We start from the raw sequence: 18,420 nt of genomic DNA, 5'->3' as shown, positions 1-18,420 counted from the left end.
ACAAATGGCCATTCAGAGAGACATGATGGCTAATGCTGTGGCTGTTTACTTTCTGAAAAATGCAGCATCTCAGACAGTGGAGTGTCAAAGTTCATTTTTGACCCTTAGCAACTCTTTAAGGCTGTGCAGCATTTATATTCATCTTCTGGCCATCGTGGATGTCCATGCCAAATGTCATCACTATATTCATTTAGAAGCTGTTGAGATATTTTATTCAAACGCTGTCAGCCCTGCGGTGGCACTAGGAGAAAAGTTGGGGCCTTACCAAACATCAGTCGGATTCATCCCCTGGGGACCGTGAATGTCTGTCAAAATTCCATGGAGATCCATTTTGTAATTTTGATGTATTTCAGTATAAATCAAAATGATGGTCCAACACACAGATATTATCCCTAGAGTCATGCTTTGAGTGTTTCAATACTTTCCACTGCATGTCATCAATGGATGGACTTTGGAAGCACGATGATATGAGCTGATAAAGGCTTTTACATGAAATATTGGCCCATAGTGAACACTGACTGGCAGATAATACCCATCTAGCTTAAAGTTTACAGTTTGTTTAAAACTGTTACATAGAATAAAACATGTTCATGTATACTGAAGTAGTTTTATTACTTTGTGCAGTGAACATTTGAAAAGCGTGGTATTTTATGACTGCATCTACCAGTGAGCCATCACAAAAAAAGCAGGCAAAAAACATAATAAATCTATCATGAGGGACACACAGTCAGACGTAACATTATAACCACCTTCCTAATATGGTGTTGGTCTCCTTTTTGCTGCTTAAACTCCTCTGACCAAGTGCGGCATGGACACAGGAGCTCTGGGCATGTCAGTGAATTCTGTGGGTCCTGTGGGTTGCAGAGTGAGACCTACCTACATCAGTTTTATCCTGGTACATCACACAGTAAGATTTGGATCTAGGGAGTGTACAGCTTAGCTCTGACATGCTCCCTGGACTACTCTTGAGCAGTTTTTGCAGTGTGCATTGTCCTGCTGAGGTGGCAACTGGCATCAAGGACTGCTGTTGACATGGGGGTAGGAGGGTTGAGGGGTTCCTTGACCTGCAATGTTTCGGTGGGGGGTACATGTCAAACATCCATATGAATGCAAGGTTTCCCAGCAGAACATTGAATTAAAACAAGACCATCAATGCCATTCACTTCACCTGTCAGTGGTCATAATGTTGTGGCTGATCTTTGTATAGCACTTTGGGGGAAAGAAACATGTGCATGTGGCGTCATTGTAATTTGCAAATATTATACACACTATATCAATATTGCATCAAATGTCAACTCCAATTAGTCATTTTCTAAAAGGATTTCACTTTACATCATGTTCTACATCTTATTCTTCACCTCATTTTCAAAACTCTGTCATTTCTTTCAGGAGAACATGTTCTTATGCTGGAATATTTTATTTCCAGCACGACTCTTCAAGCCTCAAGAGGCTCAGCAAGCACCAGCTCACACCCACACTCAAACAAACATCGAGGAGTGACAGCATCTCCCTGAAGGAGGGGTGCTGCCATTTCTCACCGTGGTGGTCATCAGCGCTAAACTCCTGTCAGGTTCCATCTTACATCCCACCACACAACCACACACACACTGCGCTGTCTCGGGGTAGGACAGGATCTCCATGGGGGTCAGCATGTTGACACACACACCAGGGAGCAGTGCTGTTGTTGGCAGTCTATAGCTCTTTGCTACTGTCCATGTCACCTCACCCACAGGAAACCCGCTGTGGCTATTAGCATGTCAGCATGGCAGGGATCCTCCGGGCCCAGAAGGATTTTACCTTCGCTAAAATTGGGCAGCCATATTTTATTTATTTATTTGATGGGAGTTAAGGAGCCCTGTTAAGTTTGTAAGCAGTGAAAAAGAGGGCAAAGACAAACAGAACCTCCTTTTCATAAATTAATCCCTAAGTATAATATGTCTGCAGGGGTTTTGATTTAAAATATAAGATCGTTTTACATTATACCAGACTGTTCTAAGATATATTTCTCATATAGCTGCTTGCCTGGTGTCAGATTTGGCATGTTCAGTTGGTCGGTGTTTCAGTGAATAATTCATTTTTTGAGGAGATTATGGTAAGAAATTGGCCTGTCCAGGCTATACCCTCCCTTCACCCTAAATCAAGCCCCACCGCAGCCCTACAGAGGATAAAGTGGTCAGTAGATAACAGATGGATAGATGGTAAGAAACTGCACAAAGACAGATGAAGTGCTGCCATTATAAAATAGGAAGAGCTGTAACCTCAACCTGCAGTGTGGAATGATTACACACTACCCTGATGGCATACTGCACTTTTTATAGGATGTCATCTTAACTCTGAACACCTTTTTTTCAATTTTTTTTATGTTTCTTAGTTTATTTCAACATAAGCACCCTTACACTCCTAGCTGCTTTAGATTTCTTCATCTTATCACCACAGCTGTTCCTTTCTTCAGCTCTGGCAAACCAGTTATCGCTGGTTGACGTAAAAAATTGGAACCCACACATGACTATCGTCACACAAACTAGATTTGAAACTTTGGTATACCGTAAAATATACAGAGAAGTCCAACAATGTAAAAACCTTTACTTTCTCTCATCTCCAATTCATATTTTATGTTTGAATCCTCTTTCAGAGAGTTTTCCTTTAAGTTCCTTAAATTGTCCCTTAAAATTGTTTTTTTATGAATGCCACAGATCATGAAATTGCTATTTGATGAGAGTATGAAAACTATTGCAGCATTGTAAGGTGTAATCGAGTTAACATTTAAAATTTCCTTGCACTCTTTAAAAAAAATGTAGAATGTAAATTCAGCATTTAGTCTAGGGTGACCACAGCAAAAACTCTTACTTTGAAAAGTTTTTCTGTCTTTCATGCATTAATATATTTCTTGTCTTTATCTTTAACTGTCACCTTCTTGTTTATTTAATGTGAGGCCTCTTTTCATGTCATCCCTCATGAAGCAAATTGACTACGTTTCCAGTTTTTCACAGCAATTGTATGATCTAATGTCGACTAAATTGACACCTTAATCCTTAAGGCACCTTTTTACACATTCAACAGTTGCTACAAATCTCACTTTTCAGACAGGCCTTCCTTGATCATTCCCCAAGATGTAAACTTTGACTGAGGAAACATTTACTGTTTTGTTTAATGTCATTTTTGATCATGTGCCTGACATTCACAGCTGTCGAACAACTGGGACAAGAAGAGATAAAAAAAAAAAACCTTGGTGGAAATGCCTTTCCACTCAAACATGGTACATCTCTCCCAGGTGACTGCTTAGCACTGGCAGTAATTGAAAACTTGCCCCTGGCTCTGTGTATGTGAGGCTGTGTGAGTGTGTGTGTGCAAATCATGAGGCATGTGTGCACGCGGTGACGCTCTTTTCACTGTGTTTGAGCATGTGCGTCCGCTAGCATCAGCATGTATGTGTGTGCTTGTGTGTTTGTTGGTGTCGGAGCAGTGTGTGAGTGTGTCTTCACTGCTCTACAGGTTCACACTAATAAGTCCACCTTTCCTGATGCATGTTGTTGGAAGTTTAACCATTTTTTCCCCCCAACAGGAGGATGAATTAATAACATTTTTTAATACCACCCTCCCTCCCCCCTCTTTTTGCTCCTCCACAACGAGGGGCCAAATCTCTTCAGCATTTCCAGCCCTGTGAGCTAATTTGACAGCTCACGGGGGTGACGCTGATTCCACTTCGCAGAGACAGGTACCCTAGGGCTAGCCAGCTGGATCGCAGCGGATGCTTACAGATTTGGCTTTAGCTTCATGCTGGGTGTCATCTGTCTCTTTGGTCTGGCGCGGGATAATTTTTGTGTGTGTGTGTGTGCGTGTGTGTGTGTGTGTGTGTGTGTGTGTGTGTGTGTGTGTGTGTGTGTGTGTGTGTGTGTGTGTGTGTGTGTGTGTGTCCGCCCTGACATCATGTGCCTGAGCAGTTTGTGCCTGGCAGGCCTTGTCTGTCCAGGTTGGCCATCAAACACAGCCAGCATGGCCCTAATCTGACGAGGCACTGCTCCAAACATGCCACAGCAGCCTGAGAAGTGTATGTGTGTGTGTGTGTGTTCGCATAAGAGTGTGTGTGTGCATGTGTGCGTGACCCCAGGGCAGACCCCCTTTTTCCTACTCCTTGCCTTTCTCTGTTCTGTCCCACGTCCAATATCAGCCGGCGCACACACGAGCTGAAGAAAAACTTCAAAAACCATCAAGTGGAGCTCAGTCGATTCTTCCCCTGAACCTCACAGTCTCAACTCCTCCTCTGCTCAACTTGTAGTGTGTGTGCAGGCATGTGTATGTGTTATTGCAATTTGTGTGTGTGTGTGTGTGTGTGTGTGTGTGTGTGTGTTTGAAATTCCACAGCCAGGCGAAGTGATTTTGCCTGCAACAAACGGAGAGATATCTTTGTCCAGTGCTCCCTCCACCCTACATCTGTCACTTTGATTGTGGGCACTTTGCGGGACGCTCTGCCTCAACAGGTCTGGAGCCTCCCCCAGCCTGTTGCCCTCAGTCGACTTCAACACTGCCTCCTGGAGAAGCCGGTGATCCCTCCCCACGCTAGGACGAGGGAGGACAGGGGAACGGCCCCCCATGGGAGAAATGACAGTGCAGTTCCCGCTAATCTCGAGGACGAGTCCCGAAATGGCAGCAGGGGCCCGCCGCAAATGCTAATCACAGCCGACACACTGGTCTCCCCCTGCTCACACACACACACACACACACACACACTTCCAGTCCACTGTGAATGCCTGAGTGCCAATCTCCAGCTGGAAGGAAAAGGGGCAGTCATCACAAGATGCATCTGACAAGGTTTTGTTCCGTTTTGCTGCAAAAAAGAGGAAAAAAATCTTTTCTTCCTTGAAAAGTGCAGGATGATGATTACATATGTTGATTTTCAGGCTGTAAGCCATGTAACCGCCACTGTGTCTTCCCATCAGGCCGTGGGACGGCATGACAGCGGGATAGTGTGACTCTCCATAGTGACTTATTAAGTGTTGCTGCATAAGGCTTTTAAGTGTGTTTACTTGGGTCTTTACCTTCCCGCTGCACTCCGGCTACCTCTCATCCTGTTTTTCACTTTCACCCCCTACCTCTTCTCCAGCTCTGAAGCCTCTAGCAGGCAGAGGGACCGGACCAATGACCTGCTTCCTGCCCCGGGACTGAGAGAGAGACATTCCCTGAAATAAGAATCTGGATGTGGCGAGAGAGAAGGGTAGAAGCAGGTAGGTGGGCTGTTGGGCAGCAGGTCTTCTCCTACCAACCCTCCTCCACCCCCATCTTCCCTCCAGCCCAGAGGCCTTGGCATCCAGTGAGTAACACTCCCCCCCTCCTCCCCTTCCCTTTTCCTTTTCCCATCACCGCCCCCCACCTGTTCAGAGCCGCCGTGCAGTCAGTGGCGTTCAGCGTGTTGTGAACACAAAGCAGCGGCCCCGCGGCCCTCCGCCCGGACCTCAGTGTCAAGACCCAGCCAAGCTGAGAGACAGAGAGAACATGAGAGGGAGAGAGAACGGAGAGCAGCTAAATGCAGAATAATTATACCCAGTGGGTAATGCGAGCACCGTCGTTGCAGGGGCAGTGTGGTTGGGCCGGGGAGGAGAGAGACACAGAGGCAAGAGCGTCACCGGGGTGAGCTCGCAGGGCCAGTGGGCATGTTTGGTAAACCAGGCTCACAGACCTCCCACTGCACTGCTGAAGCACCGATGGTGGAAGTGCTGCAGGAGATCATCTGGATACTGGCGAGCTTGATAGTCACAGGGGGCTCAACGCTGCAGATATGTGGAAGTGTAATAAAAAAGATGAGGGAGGGAAATTTTGTCTGCTATGATGAAGAGAAATATGTATGTGGAGACTATATTTAGGAAAAACATAAGAAAAAATCTTCAGTTTAGTGTAATTTCTGATTGAGTGAATAGAAAAATGAAATAAACACAATAATGCCTAATATTTTTATAAGATAAGACGAGATAATCCTTTATTACTCCCCACGTCAGGGGAAATTTCTGGTGTTACAGCAGCAAAAATCTTTCAGAGCAGCACTAACCATATGTACAGTAAAGATAATAATTATAATAACAATAATATATGCAATATATACAAGAATGAAGGATGAAAAACCAATAAAGAGAGTATTACTACACAATAAATAGAAAGTGGCTTGTGGAATAAACGTAAAAGTGCCTAAAATGAGGATAAATAACATACATATATTATACTGCAACAAATGTCATCACATTTTTAAAGCCCTTTAAAGTAGTATTAACTTTACTACGTCGACTATATTTACACTACATTATTGCCTGATTAAACTACTTTATAAAAATATATTAAATGGGTCAGTTATGTAGAAATATAATCAGTAAATAATTATCAGTTGTTTCAGTAATGTTATTCCTAAATCAAAGTATTTAACTGACACAAAATAAATGGATGTAAACTGAATTTAATTGGTGCAAAAAAATAGGCAATTATCCAAGCAGAATAAAAATAAATCCACATTACTAAAGGCTTAAAGTACGAGCAGCTTTAAAACGAGGACGGCTACTGAAAAAAATACATTATTGAAATTGATGCTGACATATTTGTTTTAACTTTTACAAAGCTATAACTTTGAACACAGCCTTTCTTCTAAGTGACAAATTTGGAGAGCGTCCCAGAAAGGCTTTGTGCTCGGTGCAGGGGGTGTCAAATAAAAAGCAGAATCCACTTAATAGACCTGTGAGACAGAAAGGCAGAGAAACATGATCTGCTGTCGTGCGACGAGCTCTCACATGCAAACTGCAGCCCGACGTCAGAACGCTTGCAGATAATGATGCAGAAGGACAGATATTTCCTCGTTATGTTGATGTTGGCCCGGCACTCAAAATTCTTTAATGCTGTTGAAATCTCAACTTTGGATAAGTTTTTTTTTCTTTTATTAGTGGAGGACTGAACACTTTTTTTCCCTCTTGAAAATCAGTCAGGAGATGCAGGCTTAAAATTCTATTGTTATTCACCAGAATTGACTTTAAACTTCAACTTAAGCATGCAGAATATAATGAAGCTGTTTGTAATGCTGAATTATGAAAATGTCAACAGGTTTTAGAGAAATTCTGATAAATATTTCAGACCTTATATCCCAAATCATCAGGCTTTCTTATGCATTATGCATTTTAATCTGTTTTTACTTATTTACAAAGAAGAGTTTTGGCATTTTCTTGTCAAATAATTAACTAAATGAATGATATTTTCTGCAGAATACATAATAATCAAGAAAATTCAAATAAAGCACTTGATGTATTTTAGGATCTCTAATTTCATATTTTCATCTAAACAAAAAAAAGCTTTTGAGTTGCTCTATGGAACAAATATGCTGCCTTTAATTAACTTCTACATTCTCAGGGTTGATCCTAATGCTTTTAATTTCACCCTGCAGAATCATGAATAAACAAAACAAACAGGATGCACATTCCTGTCAGGAAGACCTTTGCTGGTTCTGACATGTTTTGCAGTCAGAGATCCTCAGACACAGTGCAGGACTTGTTTCCATCCCTCAGCCTGTTGATCAATCATTTAATCTCTTTAATAGGGCCAAATCAAAACTAATGGAGCATGTAATAAGTATTCAACTAAACAGTGCGGACAGTCTGGGGACTCAAGTGGTGTCTTCATTTTCCCTTAACTGAGCATGTCAGTCCTAATGAATCTGGGGCTCGCAAGCAAACTTTTGACAGCTAATATGCAACGTTTGCCCCAAACAATGCCCCCTTCTCACTCAGACTGAATTACTTTGCTCTTGCCACAAGTGCCGTGTTTGTTAATGCATTTATGTCAATGTATTTGCATTTCATAAAGTGGAATAAAAGCGGTTGCTCATCCAGGATAATTCAGGCGGCGATGTGTTTCCAGCCCTGGATTTTAGAGAATAATGTGAGATACTTAGTGCCATCCTGTGGTGAGTGTGGTGAAGACAGTTCCTCAACTAGAAATGACAAAAAATTCTAACTAATATATATCTGTATTTAGATATTAATATATGTCACTAGTATATAGGGAAATTTTTAGGCAAGCTTTCCACTTTGCTTAGAGCTTATTTCTAGTATATTTAGACATTATCGTATATATGTATATTTATACAGAGTAAGTCTGATAATATGCACATAGAGACTAATGTATGGATTTATGTAATGTTACAACCATTATCATAAAATATTCGACTGTTTCCCAAAGAATAAACTTAAATAAATTGTAAATTAAGTGTCACAACAGAACTCTGTAGGTGCTTTACTGCCTCTCTCTGTGTAAAGATTACACATAATACTGAAATGTTAATTTAAATATGGTGATAAAAGTGTCTGCCAAAAGAAATTGTAGAATCATAAAACTATAAGTTACCCACCCCTAATAAATTGTCAACAATGAGACATATTCATTTGTTAATTTGTGTTTAACAGATAAGCTTAATTAGAATAACTTCTTTTTTGCCATGTTGGGGAAAAAAATCCCTCTGGTCACTGTTTACCCTTTGTTTAAGATACAATTCAGTGCAATATTAGAAATCAATAAATCAGTGCTTATGCGTTTTCCACTTTCTAATAACTGTAGTTTATAGTTCTAAATGTTAACAACTTGTTAATAAATTTGATTTCAATGCACTGCAAGTTTCCTCACATGTTAAATGAACTGGAGAACCATTTATGAAGATAAAGAAGAAAGAAATGTCCTGTTGTAACAAAATTAAACACCAGCTGAAGGGGATTTCTCCAAACCACAGTTACTCCTTCAATAAATAATGGCTATGCTTCACTTATTTAAAAAAATATGTGGAAATATGTGACTATAAAAGAATAATTGTCGTGTGTTTTGAGTAGTTTATATCAGTAATATTTTGTAATTTTAAAATGTCTGTGTTTGTGAATGCTCCATTATTAAAAAGGGGAATTAACTGAACTACATAATCCTTTATGTATGGTGTATTATAAAATAAAGAGAGCAGAATTTCAATGAATTTGCTGAATTGAGCTTGAAAGAATGCAAACTGCCTCGTAGTCATGATAAAAAAATGTTTTACTGAATTATTTTTGAGACAGATATGTTCTTGTATTACAGGTTTGGAGAGTGAAGTAAGCATAAAAAGTTTAAGAGGCAGACTCCACATAGACTGTTTCTCCACAGAGCAAGACTGACATCTGCTGTCCGAGTTTAGTAAAACAGACACACAACACTTCCTCATATAGAAATTTTCAGGCATTTTAAAAGTGTCAGAGTAAACAGAACATTCCCATAACCGAAAGAGTTAATTGATTTTATGTGAACTTGTAAAAAGCTCAAACGGTCAGAGGAGGAACACTTTTAAGTGAAGTGTGACCCCCCTCTTTTTGCGCATTGGTTCAGTCTACGGCCTCGCACCCGGAAGTAGTAGTAAACATGTTTTTGAGTCAGCTGACTTAGGTTCACCTGACTGGAATTATAACAGCAGCCTTACACTGTTTTTAAAACAGCAGCTGATATGTGTTACTGCCGTATATGATTAATTATCAGGCTAAAAGTCTAGCTGAAGTACTCATTTTGTTTCCATACTCAGCTGTCAGTTAGCTTTGGAGCATTTAGCAGCTAGCTTAGCCAACCAGCAACTCAGCAGAAAGAAAACAGAAGCTGTTCAGCTGCTGGAACGACGTCCAGAAGAGTGTATAATAATGGAAAAGATTGCTAAAGGTGAGTGAAATCCGCAGCATTCAGAACGTTTTCAAGGTTAGCATGTCAGCTTCGCTTTTTGCATTTTAAAGCTCTTGACAGTGAGGCAATTATTATGTACACGCTTATGTATGTTGCTCATGTGCAATCTAATGACCATATTTGTTCTATTTTATTGTTTTTTAATTCGTTTCACTTAACTCCCATATTGTACATATCTTGCCTCTTTTGCATATGTTGTCATTTTAATATAGTCTTGTTTTATATGTACATTTGATTTCATTATTCAATGCTGTTATTTTATTACTCATTGCTTTCTATCAATCTAGCGTCCAGCGCAAGCTATTTATATTTTCGTCACGCCCCCATGTATGATGACTTTAAAGCTATTTTATTCTCTTCTTATTGTATACACACCAACAACAGGCTAATCAAAATGTCAAAGAACTGTGATTTACATGAAGATCTTATGATTACAGTTTTGAAAAATGTGCTTTAAACTGCTTTTTTGTAGAAATACCATGCCTTACAATACTCACTTAGCTATGCATTTAGTTTTTCCTCATTTAAACTACACTTACTATGAGATATGTTGATGCTGCAGATGTGGGTGACATCCAGTCCCGACTGTTGGACCACAGACCTGTCATCAATGCAGAGGTCCGCTACTTCGTGAGAGAGTTTGAGGTACTTGACTTGAAGTTAATAAGGGATCTGAATCCTATATCCAGCTTCACCAGTAATTTATGTGCTCTCACATCATGTTATGATAAATATGGGAGCTGTAGTGGTGTGAATGAAGCACTGCAGAGGTGTCCCTGGACCAAAGACTTTCTATAACCTCCAAGACTTCCTCACTGTAGCTGAACTAAAGTGCTGACATTCATGTGAGGAGGAAGAAAGCAACGAGGATGTGGGTGTATTTTGTGCCTTTGTTAGATAACAGACAGTATAGATATATGGAACGATGTAGTATAAGTAGTTGGTCGGGCCAAAGTGGATATGTTGCATTTTATAATTGACATCCTAACCCCCTATATAGGACCCTTGTCTTGTTTTGCCTTTTTCACAGTAGATGTGTGTTTTGTATGGCTTTAACCCATCTCAAAATGCAGGGTTGATACCGACTCCAGTCAATAGAAATCAAGAAGACTGGTAACCACTACTTGGAAATGAAATAAATTTGTAGTAAAAATGAAAATGTTGGTGTCCAAATTCACAATAACACAAGACTTATGAGAAATGCCTGTATTTAAGTTATGTTTTGTATGTGTTTATTTAAAGGAGAACTTTTTAACATTTGTCCTTCATTGTCAGACAGAGCTATGAGGGAGACATTGCTTAAAACCAGAGCGGTGACTACAGGTAGAGAGGCAGCTACACCACAGCCGAAGTAGCACATTTTTCAGTCAAAGTCTTTTAATTGATATTTCAGTACAACTTTATACAAATATAAAAGTAGCACTGTTCAGTTATTTGAACATGTTTGAACAGCAGTTGCCACCAGTGCCCGCGTTTTAACAGAGCTGCAGAAGCAGTTAGACTGTTTAAAATAGATTCATTTTGTCCAGGATCATTCAAAAAAAATGAGTACTGATAGCCAAAAAAAAATGCTGAATATCACATGGAATTAGGCAGATAATTGATTGATATTCTTGACTCTAGACAAAATAGTTGTGTAAACACCAGTCTGGCTTCAATATAATCCACAACTCACTGCATTTACGGTTGGGGATAAACATCATTTTCTAGTTTTTATCACGGTGTCTTCGTTAGGTTTTTCACCTGATTTTACTACAGTGTGTTTATCTATGCTGTTTGAAGCTTCACAGAGTATTAACTTTTACTTTTTTCAATAAGTTAACGAATGCAGCATTTGATTTCATTGCAAGCTGACTTTTTCTGCTGCTGTTTAGGAAAAACGAGGCCACAGAGAGAGCCGACTGCTGGAGAATCTGGACAAAATGGTGGTGGAAACAAACGAGCAAATGCTCCCCGCAAATTTAGACGACGTAACCAAGCAGCTGTCTGATGTCATTAAACGGTGTAAGTCAACTCACCTGACTTTTCTTTTCTCTTTTCTTAACATTACACTTAAAGGTAATTTCGTATTCACACGAATGCTATTTATATAGAAGAAAAGACTGTTAAATTGTATTACACCATTTGTCAGTTTAATGTTCTCCTCATTCAGCATAATGTACGGATTGTTGTTTGTTACTGGGTATTGCAGACAAAGGTTAAGCAATAGTGAATGTTACACCCGTTAAAACACAGAAAATGTCATTTTACTGTGTCCTGATTCCTCATAGTGGAATGACGTATAGGTATGGACAAAGTGAAGAGCCTGGAAAGTCTCATGTTTTGCTTCTGTCCCACAGTGGAAGCAGCCAATCACATGGCAGAGAGAGTCCAGCAGAGGGAGCTAGAGGCACAACAGGTAAAAACTCAGGCAGAGGAGGCGGTGGACACAATTGAGTAGCCTTTAGAAAACCAGATTGAATCGTTGGCATTTGTGACTTTGTGTACATTCCCTTTATATGCACCACATTCCATGATCAGCTTAAACCGTGTACGGCATTTGCCGTGCTCTTCTCATCGTCACATGTTCTTCCAGAACACCCAGCTGCAGGCGAACATGGAGCAACTGAAAGACGAGTGGGCAGATTTTTTGAAGGAGCAGCAGAGATTAAAAGAAGAGGTGGATGAGGAGCACGCCAAGGCTGTAGGACAACTGAGCGCTAAGTACAACGAGAAGAAGAAGGAGTTGGCCCAGTTGCCGTTTGTCTAATCTGTTGCTATTTGCAATGGTGTGACTGAACAAGTACTCTTTCTTATTATATGAACACTTTACTACAGGCATGGATGTCTGTTCTGCACGGTCAAAGCAAAGCTACTGCCTTTGCTTGATATACTCGGTGGTCGGTAAAAAAAACACGGAGGTTTTGCACCTGCATACGTGTCAGCATTTTTCAAATCGTAAATATGAAAGTGTGATTAACAATGTGGCATTTTCACAGCCCCTCAAATTCAGACTTTTTGTCTTTAGCACCTGGAATACGTGAAGCTTGAAGCAAGTCTGGAGTATGTCATTTTAAAACAAGCAATCATTTGATTGTTCCTTGGCTGTGAAGTTTTTAACATTTCAAGATTCTTAATGGGTGCCTGCCTGAAGGGTTTTGATGATAAATTATCGCCATGTTGAAAGGAACTTTGAGTTTGGCACCAAGGGTAGATATTCCAAGCACCGAGAGTCGGATCATAAAATGTTAGAAAAGCCCTTCTGAGCAGGTGTGTTTAACATCAGGCCAAGCGTTGAAGAAACGAGCTTAAACAGAACACTGTCCAGAAGAACTCGTCCCTCACCAGCTCTCCTGCGTTTGGAACTGCTCACTTCTGACATTAACTTCAAGTAAACCAACTGTCTATGAAGTAACTTTCATTATAAAAGCCTGAATGTGCAGCAGCAGATGTTTTGAATTTGTTTTGCCAAATCATATCTGATTTTAATGAGTCACAAATCCAGTATTTTACTGCCATACATACAGGAAAATATCTAAAGGAATTTGAGTATTCTGGTTTGAATTACGATCACGTATGCATCAGAGGAAGTCCAGTGGCTGTCATGATTTGTGTTTAGTGTGTGTAACATTCCCAAAAATCATGAACACAAATTAAAGTGTTGATGTATAGACAGGTGATAAAATAAAAGGAAAAGCAGCATAAACTGTGTTGGTAAGGTGTTTGGCCACCATGTGGAAGAACAACAGTTCAAAATCTATCAAAGGTATTCAACAGAGTGGAGATCTAGTGATTGTTTAGGTCATAACATGATTGACCACATTTTCATACTGATTCAGTGACCCTTCATGCCCTGTGGATGGAGGCATCGTCATCCTGGAAGAGACAACTTCCATCAGAATAGATGTGGTCACTCAGAACAACTTTGTATTGATTTGCAGTGACCTTTCCTTTCAGTGAACCATGCCAGCAAAATGCCCCTCACAGCAAAACAGAGCCCTGAACCTCCTCACTGTAGGACTAAGCGGTTCAGGTTTTTTCTCTTTACTTTGTCACCTGTCTGTGTTGTAAAGTACTGCGTTTACTGCCGTCAGTCACACATATTTAAATATATAACATAAAGAAGTTGTAATGCATTTTCAAAACAGATGTTTAGCCTCAGCAAAACTGTTAACAGAACAGTCTTTTTCACTTGTGGCGACTTCTAATTAGATTATGTTCAACCAGCAAACTAAGTTGTGTTAGGAGAATAACTCTTTCCTCTGTAACTGATTGTGTTTTTGTTTGTCAGGTACTTAATAATTGGTGGCATAAACACAAGTTAGTTTTTTGTTTTTTTTAAATCTTGAAGTTTGGTTAACAAGTCAATTTATTACTCTGCCAAGGTGCAGTTATATGACGATTGGCATACGTTTGTCCGTCTGTCGGCAGAAAAATGGATTTGGATGAAATTTTCAGGGAATGTCAGAAATAACACAAGGACCAAGTGATTAGATTTTGGCAGTGATGCGGATTATAGTCTGGATCCACAGATTTGTTGAGGATTTCTGTATCATTACCAGATAGCTGCACGGCATCACTGTAACTATGACAACAAGTGAACGCAACATCAGCTGCCTGATGACGATCTCATGATTGCGATCCTACTACAAATCCACCACTGCAGACTTACTGGGATTTACCTGTCGGAAATGATAGAAGGAACAACTGTGGGAGTGTTTCTGAGTCCCATCCATTGCCGCTGCCCGCTGCATATGTAGGTCACGTGATTCGGTATCCGTACGTAACGTACACATGCTTAACACACGCCTGTGCTCAGCGCAAGATCATTTTATGTGTGGGTACATCTATATTAAATGGCAGCATTTTATGGCGATCATCAATAACAAATAAATGCTGCATTTCTGACAACGCCTTACAGGAAAGAACAGCTCTATGAGTGCTTTTTCTTGTTTAATTTACTACTACTTGGGTTTTGCTTTCACTTGTTTACTACAGAAAGTGTAGTTTTAACGACACACAAAATTAAATTACCAACTCTACGAACTTTATCTTGTCAACACAATTCATCAAAACAATGTTTGCATCTTAAAAGGATTTTCTAAATCAATAAATTTTATTTATTCTTTGAAGTCTTGCAGCCATGCGTCTTATGGAAGCAGTAGGTCGAGTACTCTGAATTACTAAACCATTAAATAAAAGTGTGTTGGTCTGGAGCCTCTGAGGTCAATGTTAGCACAAACAGTCCTGTTAATGAAGTGTTTTGTTTTTCTATCATACTGTTGGACAGGTTAATGGATGGGTGGGCACACTGGGCACATTCCTGACATGGCTGAGAACAGAGTTCATCTTGGACAATGTAACAAAAGAAAAATATAAGACATCTCCCGTCACACACCTCTACTATGAATTCATTCAAACTAACATACAGTATATGTATGAACCTTCTCATGTCCACTAATCAATGTAGAAGCTAGTTTGGGCTCCAGGTCTCCCATAAACTGACGCAAAATAAAGTTTGTGTGTGAAAATTAAAATACGGAGTCCGTCTGTGGCAGCACAGCTGACATGAACTAAGTGCAGTATCCCCTTTCACAGAAGCTGCAGCTTTTTTCCATTTGGCCAGCAGTGACCTGTCTCCCCCTCTGCTCTCATGCAAGGCCACTCTCTGGTTGCTCGGCCGGTTTCGGCGCATGCACACGTGATTAAAGCTGGAGACTCGGCGGTGGGCATTTCATCAGGGGTCACAGAGGGCACAGACATGACAGCAGATGTTTGCGCAAAGAGCCAACCTTCCCTGAGAGCATCTGCATGCATCCCTTCCCTCTGCCTCGGTGACGGCAGCTGTCCAACGTGGACGCGGCCCGTCATCACCTAACGAGGAGTGACAATACGGAAACATGGCCAAACTCTGCCAGCAGGCCACCTTCTCATCTGCCCTTGCTTATGTTCTGGTTTCATTTGAAAGAGAGAAAAAGAGAGTCACGGTAAGAGTCATATGAGTGTTAGCCATTCATGAGGAAAAGGTCACAAGCTTGCAGTAAATAATCTTTGGGCCTGATAAGTTCAGAATTTGTACATGTAATGAGTTTTGACACTACTGTGTAATGTCACATTTAGAACTAAATTTAAGTATGAGAAACTGTGCAGAATTTTCTTGACTGAGTTTATTTTCTTTACTTAGAGCAAGTAAGAAAGGAACACGAAATGTGGATCTACAGACATGAGCTTGTTCTTTGCTGGTTTAAATCCACAAAAGTAGAAAATAAATATCCTCTAATTCAGCTGAGGTAATGCGGGAAACACTCACAGGTGAAAGTAACCTCTTTTTGTCCAATACCAACTCCACTACAGGACTATTGCTGTAAATAGAAACATGGTTCTTGCCACGATAAATTGACTTTAAGCAATCTGGGATTCAGATCAGCATCTGTTTGTGAGTAAAAGATTGCAACAACATCAGGTTTTGACACTCGGGGGAATTTTGCTTCTAAGTCAAAGTGCAGACTGAAAACTAAAGCCAAAAACCTCAGCACCTGTTCAAGTAATTGTTGTGTCTGTTATCGTTCAGTGACCAATCAGTGTCATAGCTGCATGTGTTCAAGCTCATTAAGGCAAATGCTCTCTAAGAGAGCTGGATTACACACAGAGAAGAGAGTAGAGAAGCCTATCTTCTACGATCAGAAACTTTCTCTCTACAGAGTGAAGAGCGTGCAGCCCAGTAAGCCGATGCCATGTGCAGGAACCAGCTGGGCACCAGCTGAAATCTCATGTTATCATCCTCCTCTGTCTGCTGCCTCACGTCTCTGGACCGTCGCTGGCTTGTTTTTGTCTCCTGTGTCTATCTGAAAGCAGTGTGTTCTTCCTGTTTTGCAGGCAGAGCGGTGCTCTGTGGACATGGAGCTGCTGTTGTCTGTGCCAACATAAATGGTGAAGGAAACAGCAGCACCCAGCTGCAGCTCCATTGAGCAAAGGGGGCAGCGATGAAGGGTGTGGTGGTGAATGCAACGTGATACTTGGTCTGAAACAGAGCTTTCCACATCCATTGGAACAGAAGGAAATGTGGCACAGGGATGAAATGTACAGATAACACAGGATGTTTACCAGAAGCAGCATCTGAACTATTGCTAAAGTCTGCAAGAGTCCAATTTGGGGATGTCATCACATCTATTAAGCCAAATTTAAACTGGTATGAACATTATGTGGACAGGCGTGACATGGTGATGTTATACCAAGCCTGCAAGCTTCTTACTCCAAAGTTTCCAACATCAACAAACAACAACAAAACTTTAACTTGATATGGGTCATTTGGGAACACCTGGCAGGTACCCAAGGACAACTGCAATGTCCTTGATTTATTTTGACCTTTGTTGCATGTTTTTCACTGCTTCTCTGCCCCCATACACTCATGTGATACCTTTACTGTCAGCTGGTAAATAAAGACATTGAAAATATTCAAAAGTGTTGTTACAAAGAGAAGACTCTGAGATTGATTGTTACCGGTAAGAATACGATTATAAAAGCAGCTTACAGTATGGGCTTGAAGAAAAAACATTTCTATATAAGATACTTAAAGTATTAAGTGTTATGAAGTGAGTAAAAAATACATTTGACACTAATTACATGCAGATGTAGCTTAATTATCTCTGCAACCCTCCAAAAACAGAGCATATTCATGTTTTCAAGAATTCAACTCTTCACTGATTTACCTCTATGTTCAGGTTTTGATATGTCATATACTACAGCTATGTCTCTGAAGATAATTTTTAGAATGAGGTACACTACCATTCAAAAGTTTAGGGTCACTCAGGCAATTTCATGTTTTCCATGAAAACTCACACTTTTATTCATGTGCTGACATAATTGCACAAGGGTTTTCTAATCATCAATGAGCCTTTCAACACCATTAGCTACACACGTGGACAAAATTGTTGGTACCCCTCAGTTAAAGAAGGAAAAACCCACAATTCTCACTGAAATCACTTGAAACTCACAAAAGTAACAATAAATAAAAATTTATTGAAAATTAAATAATCAAAAACAGCCATTACTTTTGAATTGTTGATTAATATAATTATTTAAAAAAACAAACTAATGAAACAGGCCTGGACAAAATGATGGTACCTCTATAAAAGATTGAAAACTATTTGACCAGAGTGACATGATTAACTCAGGTGTGTCATTTAATTGACATCACAGGTGTTTCCAAACTCATAATCAGTCAGTCTGCCTATTTAAGGGTGACAAGTAGTCACCCTGCTGTTTGGTGAAAAGGTGTGTACCACACTGAACATGGACAACAGAAAGCGAAGGAGAGAATTGTCCCAGGACATCCGAAAAAAAATTATAGACAAACATCTTAAAGGTAAAAGCTATAAGACCATCTCTAAACAGCTTGAAGTTCCTGTGACAACAGTGGCTCATATTATTCAGAAGTTCAAGACCCACGGGACAGTAGCCAACCTCCCTGGACGTGGCCGCAAGAGGAAAATTGATGACAAATTGAAGAGACGGATCGTTGGAATTGTATCCAAAGAGCCCAGAGCAACCTCAAAGAAATTAAGGTGAACTCCAAGGCCAAGGTACATCAGTGTCAGATCGCACCATTCGTCGTTGTTTTGAGCCAAAGTGGACTTCATGGGAGACGACCAAGGAGGACACCACTGCTGAAAAAAACTCATAAAAAGCGAGACTGGAATTTGCAAAAATGCATGTTGACAAGCCACAAAG

The 18,420-nt window shown here is 40.3% G+C and overlaps 1 protein-coding gene across 1 annotated transcript; it reads left to right on the top strand.

Moving 5' to 3' along the window:
* The first annotated feature begins 9,388 nt into the window (after window positions 1-9,388).
* bloc1s5 (biogenesis of lysosomal organelles complex-1, subunit 5, muted) lies at window positions 9,389-14,822 on the top strand. Its single transcript, XM_022198943.2, has 5 exons — window positions 9,389-9,690; window positions 10,274-10,356; window positions 11,586-11,715; window positions 12,051-12,109; window positions 12,287-14,822. The coding sequence occupies exons 1-5, from the start codon at window positions 9,672-9,674 to the stop codon at window positions 12,458-12,460; spliced, it is 465 nt and encodes a 154-aa protein (XP_022054635.1). The 5' UTR covers window positions 9,389-9,671; the 3' UTR covers window positions 12,461-14,822.
* The last annotated feature ends 3,598 nt before the right edge of the window (window positions 14,823-18,420 follow it).

This window comes from Acanthochromis polyacanthus, chromosome 20 (assembly GCF_021347895.1).
Source record: "Acanthochromis polyacanthus isolate Apoly-LR-REF ecotype Palm Island chromosome 20, KAUST_Apoly_ChrSc, whole genome shotgun sequence".
Taxonomy (NCBI): Eukaryota; Metazoa; Chordata; class Actinopteri; family Pomacentridae; genus Acanthochromis; species Acanthochromis polyacanthus.
The sequence above is the reverse complement of the archived record's forward strand: the minus strand, read 5'-3'. Positions and strand labels throughout refer to the sequence as shown.

Excerpts from the sequence above, each read along its gene's own strand:
- bloc1s5 (XM_022198943.2), top strand. Across the intron at positions 10,357-11,585 it reads ACTTCGTGAGAGAGTTTGAG|GAAAAACGAGGCCACAGAGA; the intron begins GTACTTGACTTG and ends GCTGCTGTTTAG. Across the intron at positions 11,716-12,050 it reads GTCTGATGTCATTAAACGGT|TGGAAGCAGCCAATCACATG; the intron begins GTAAGTCAACTC and ends TCTGTCCCACAG.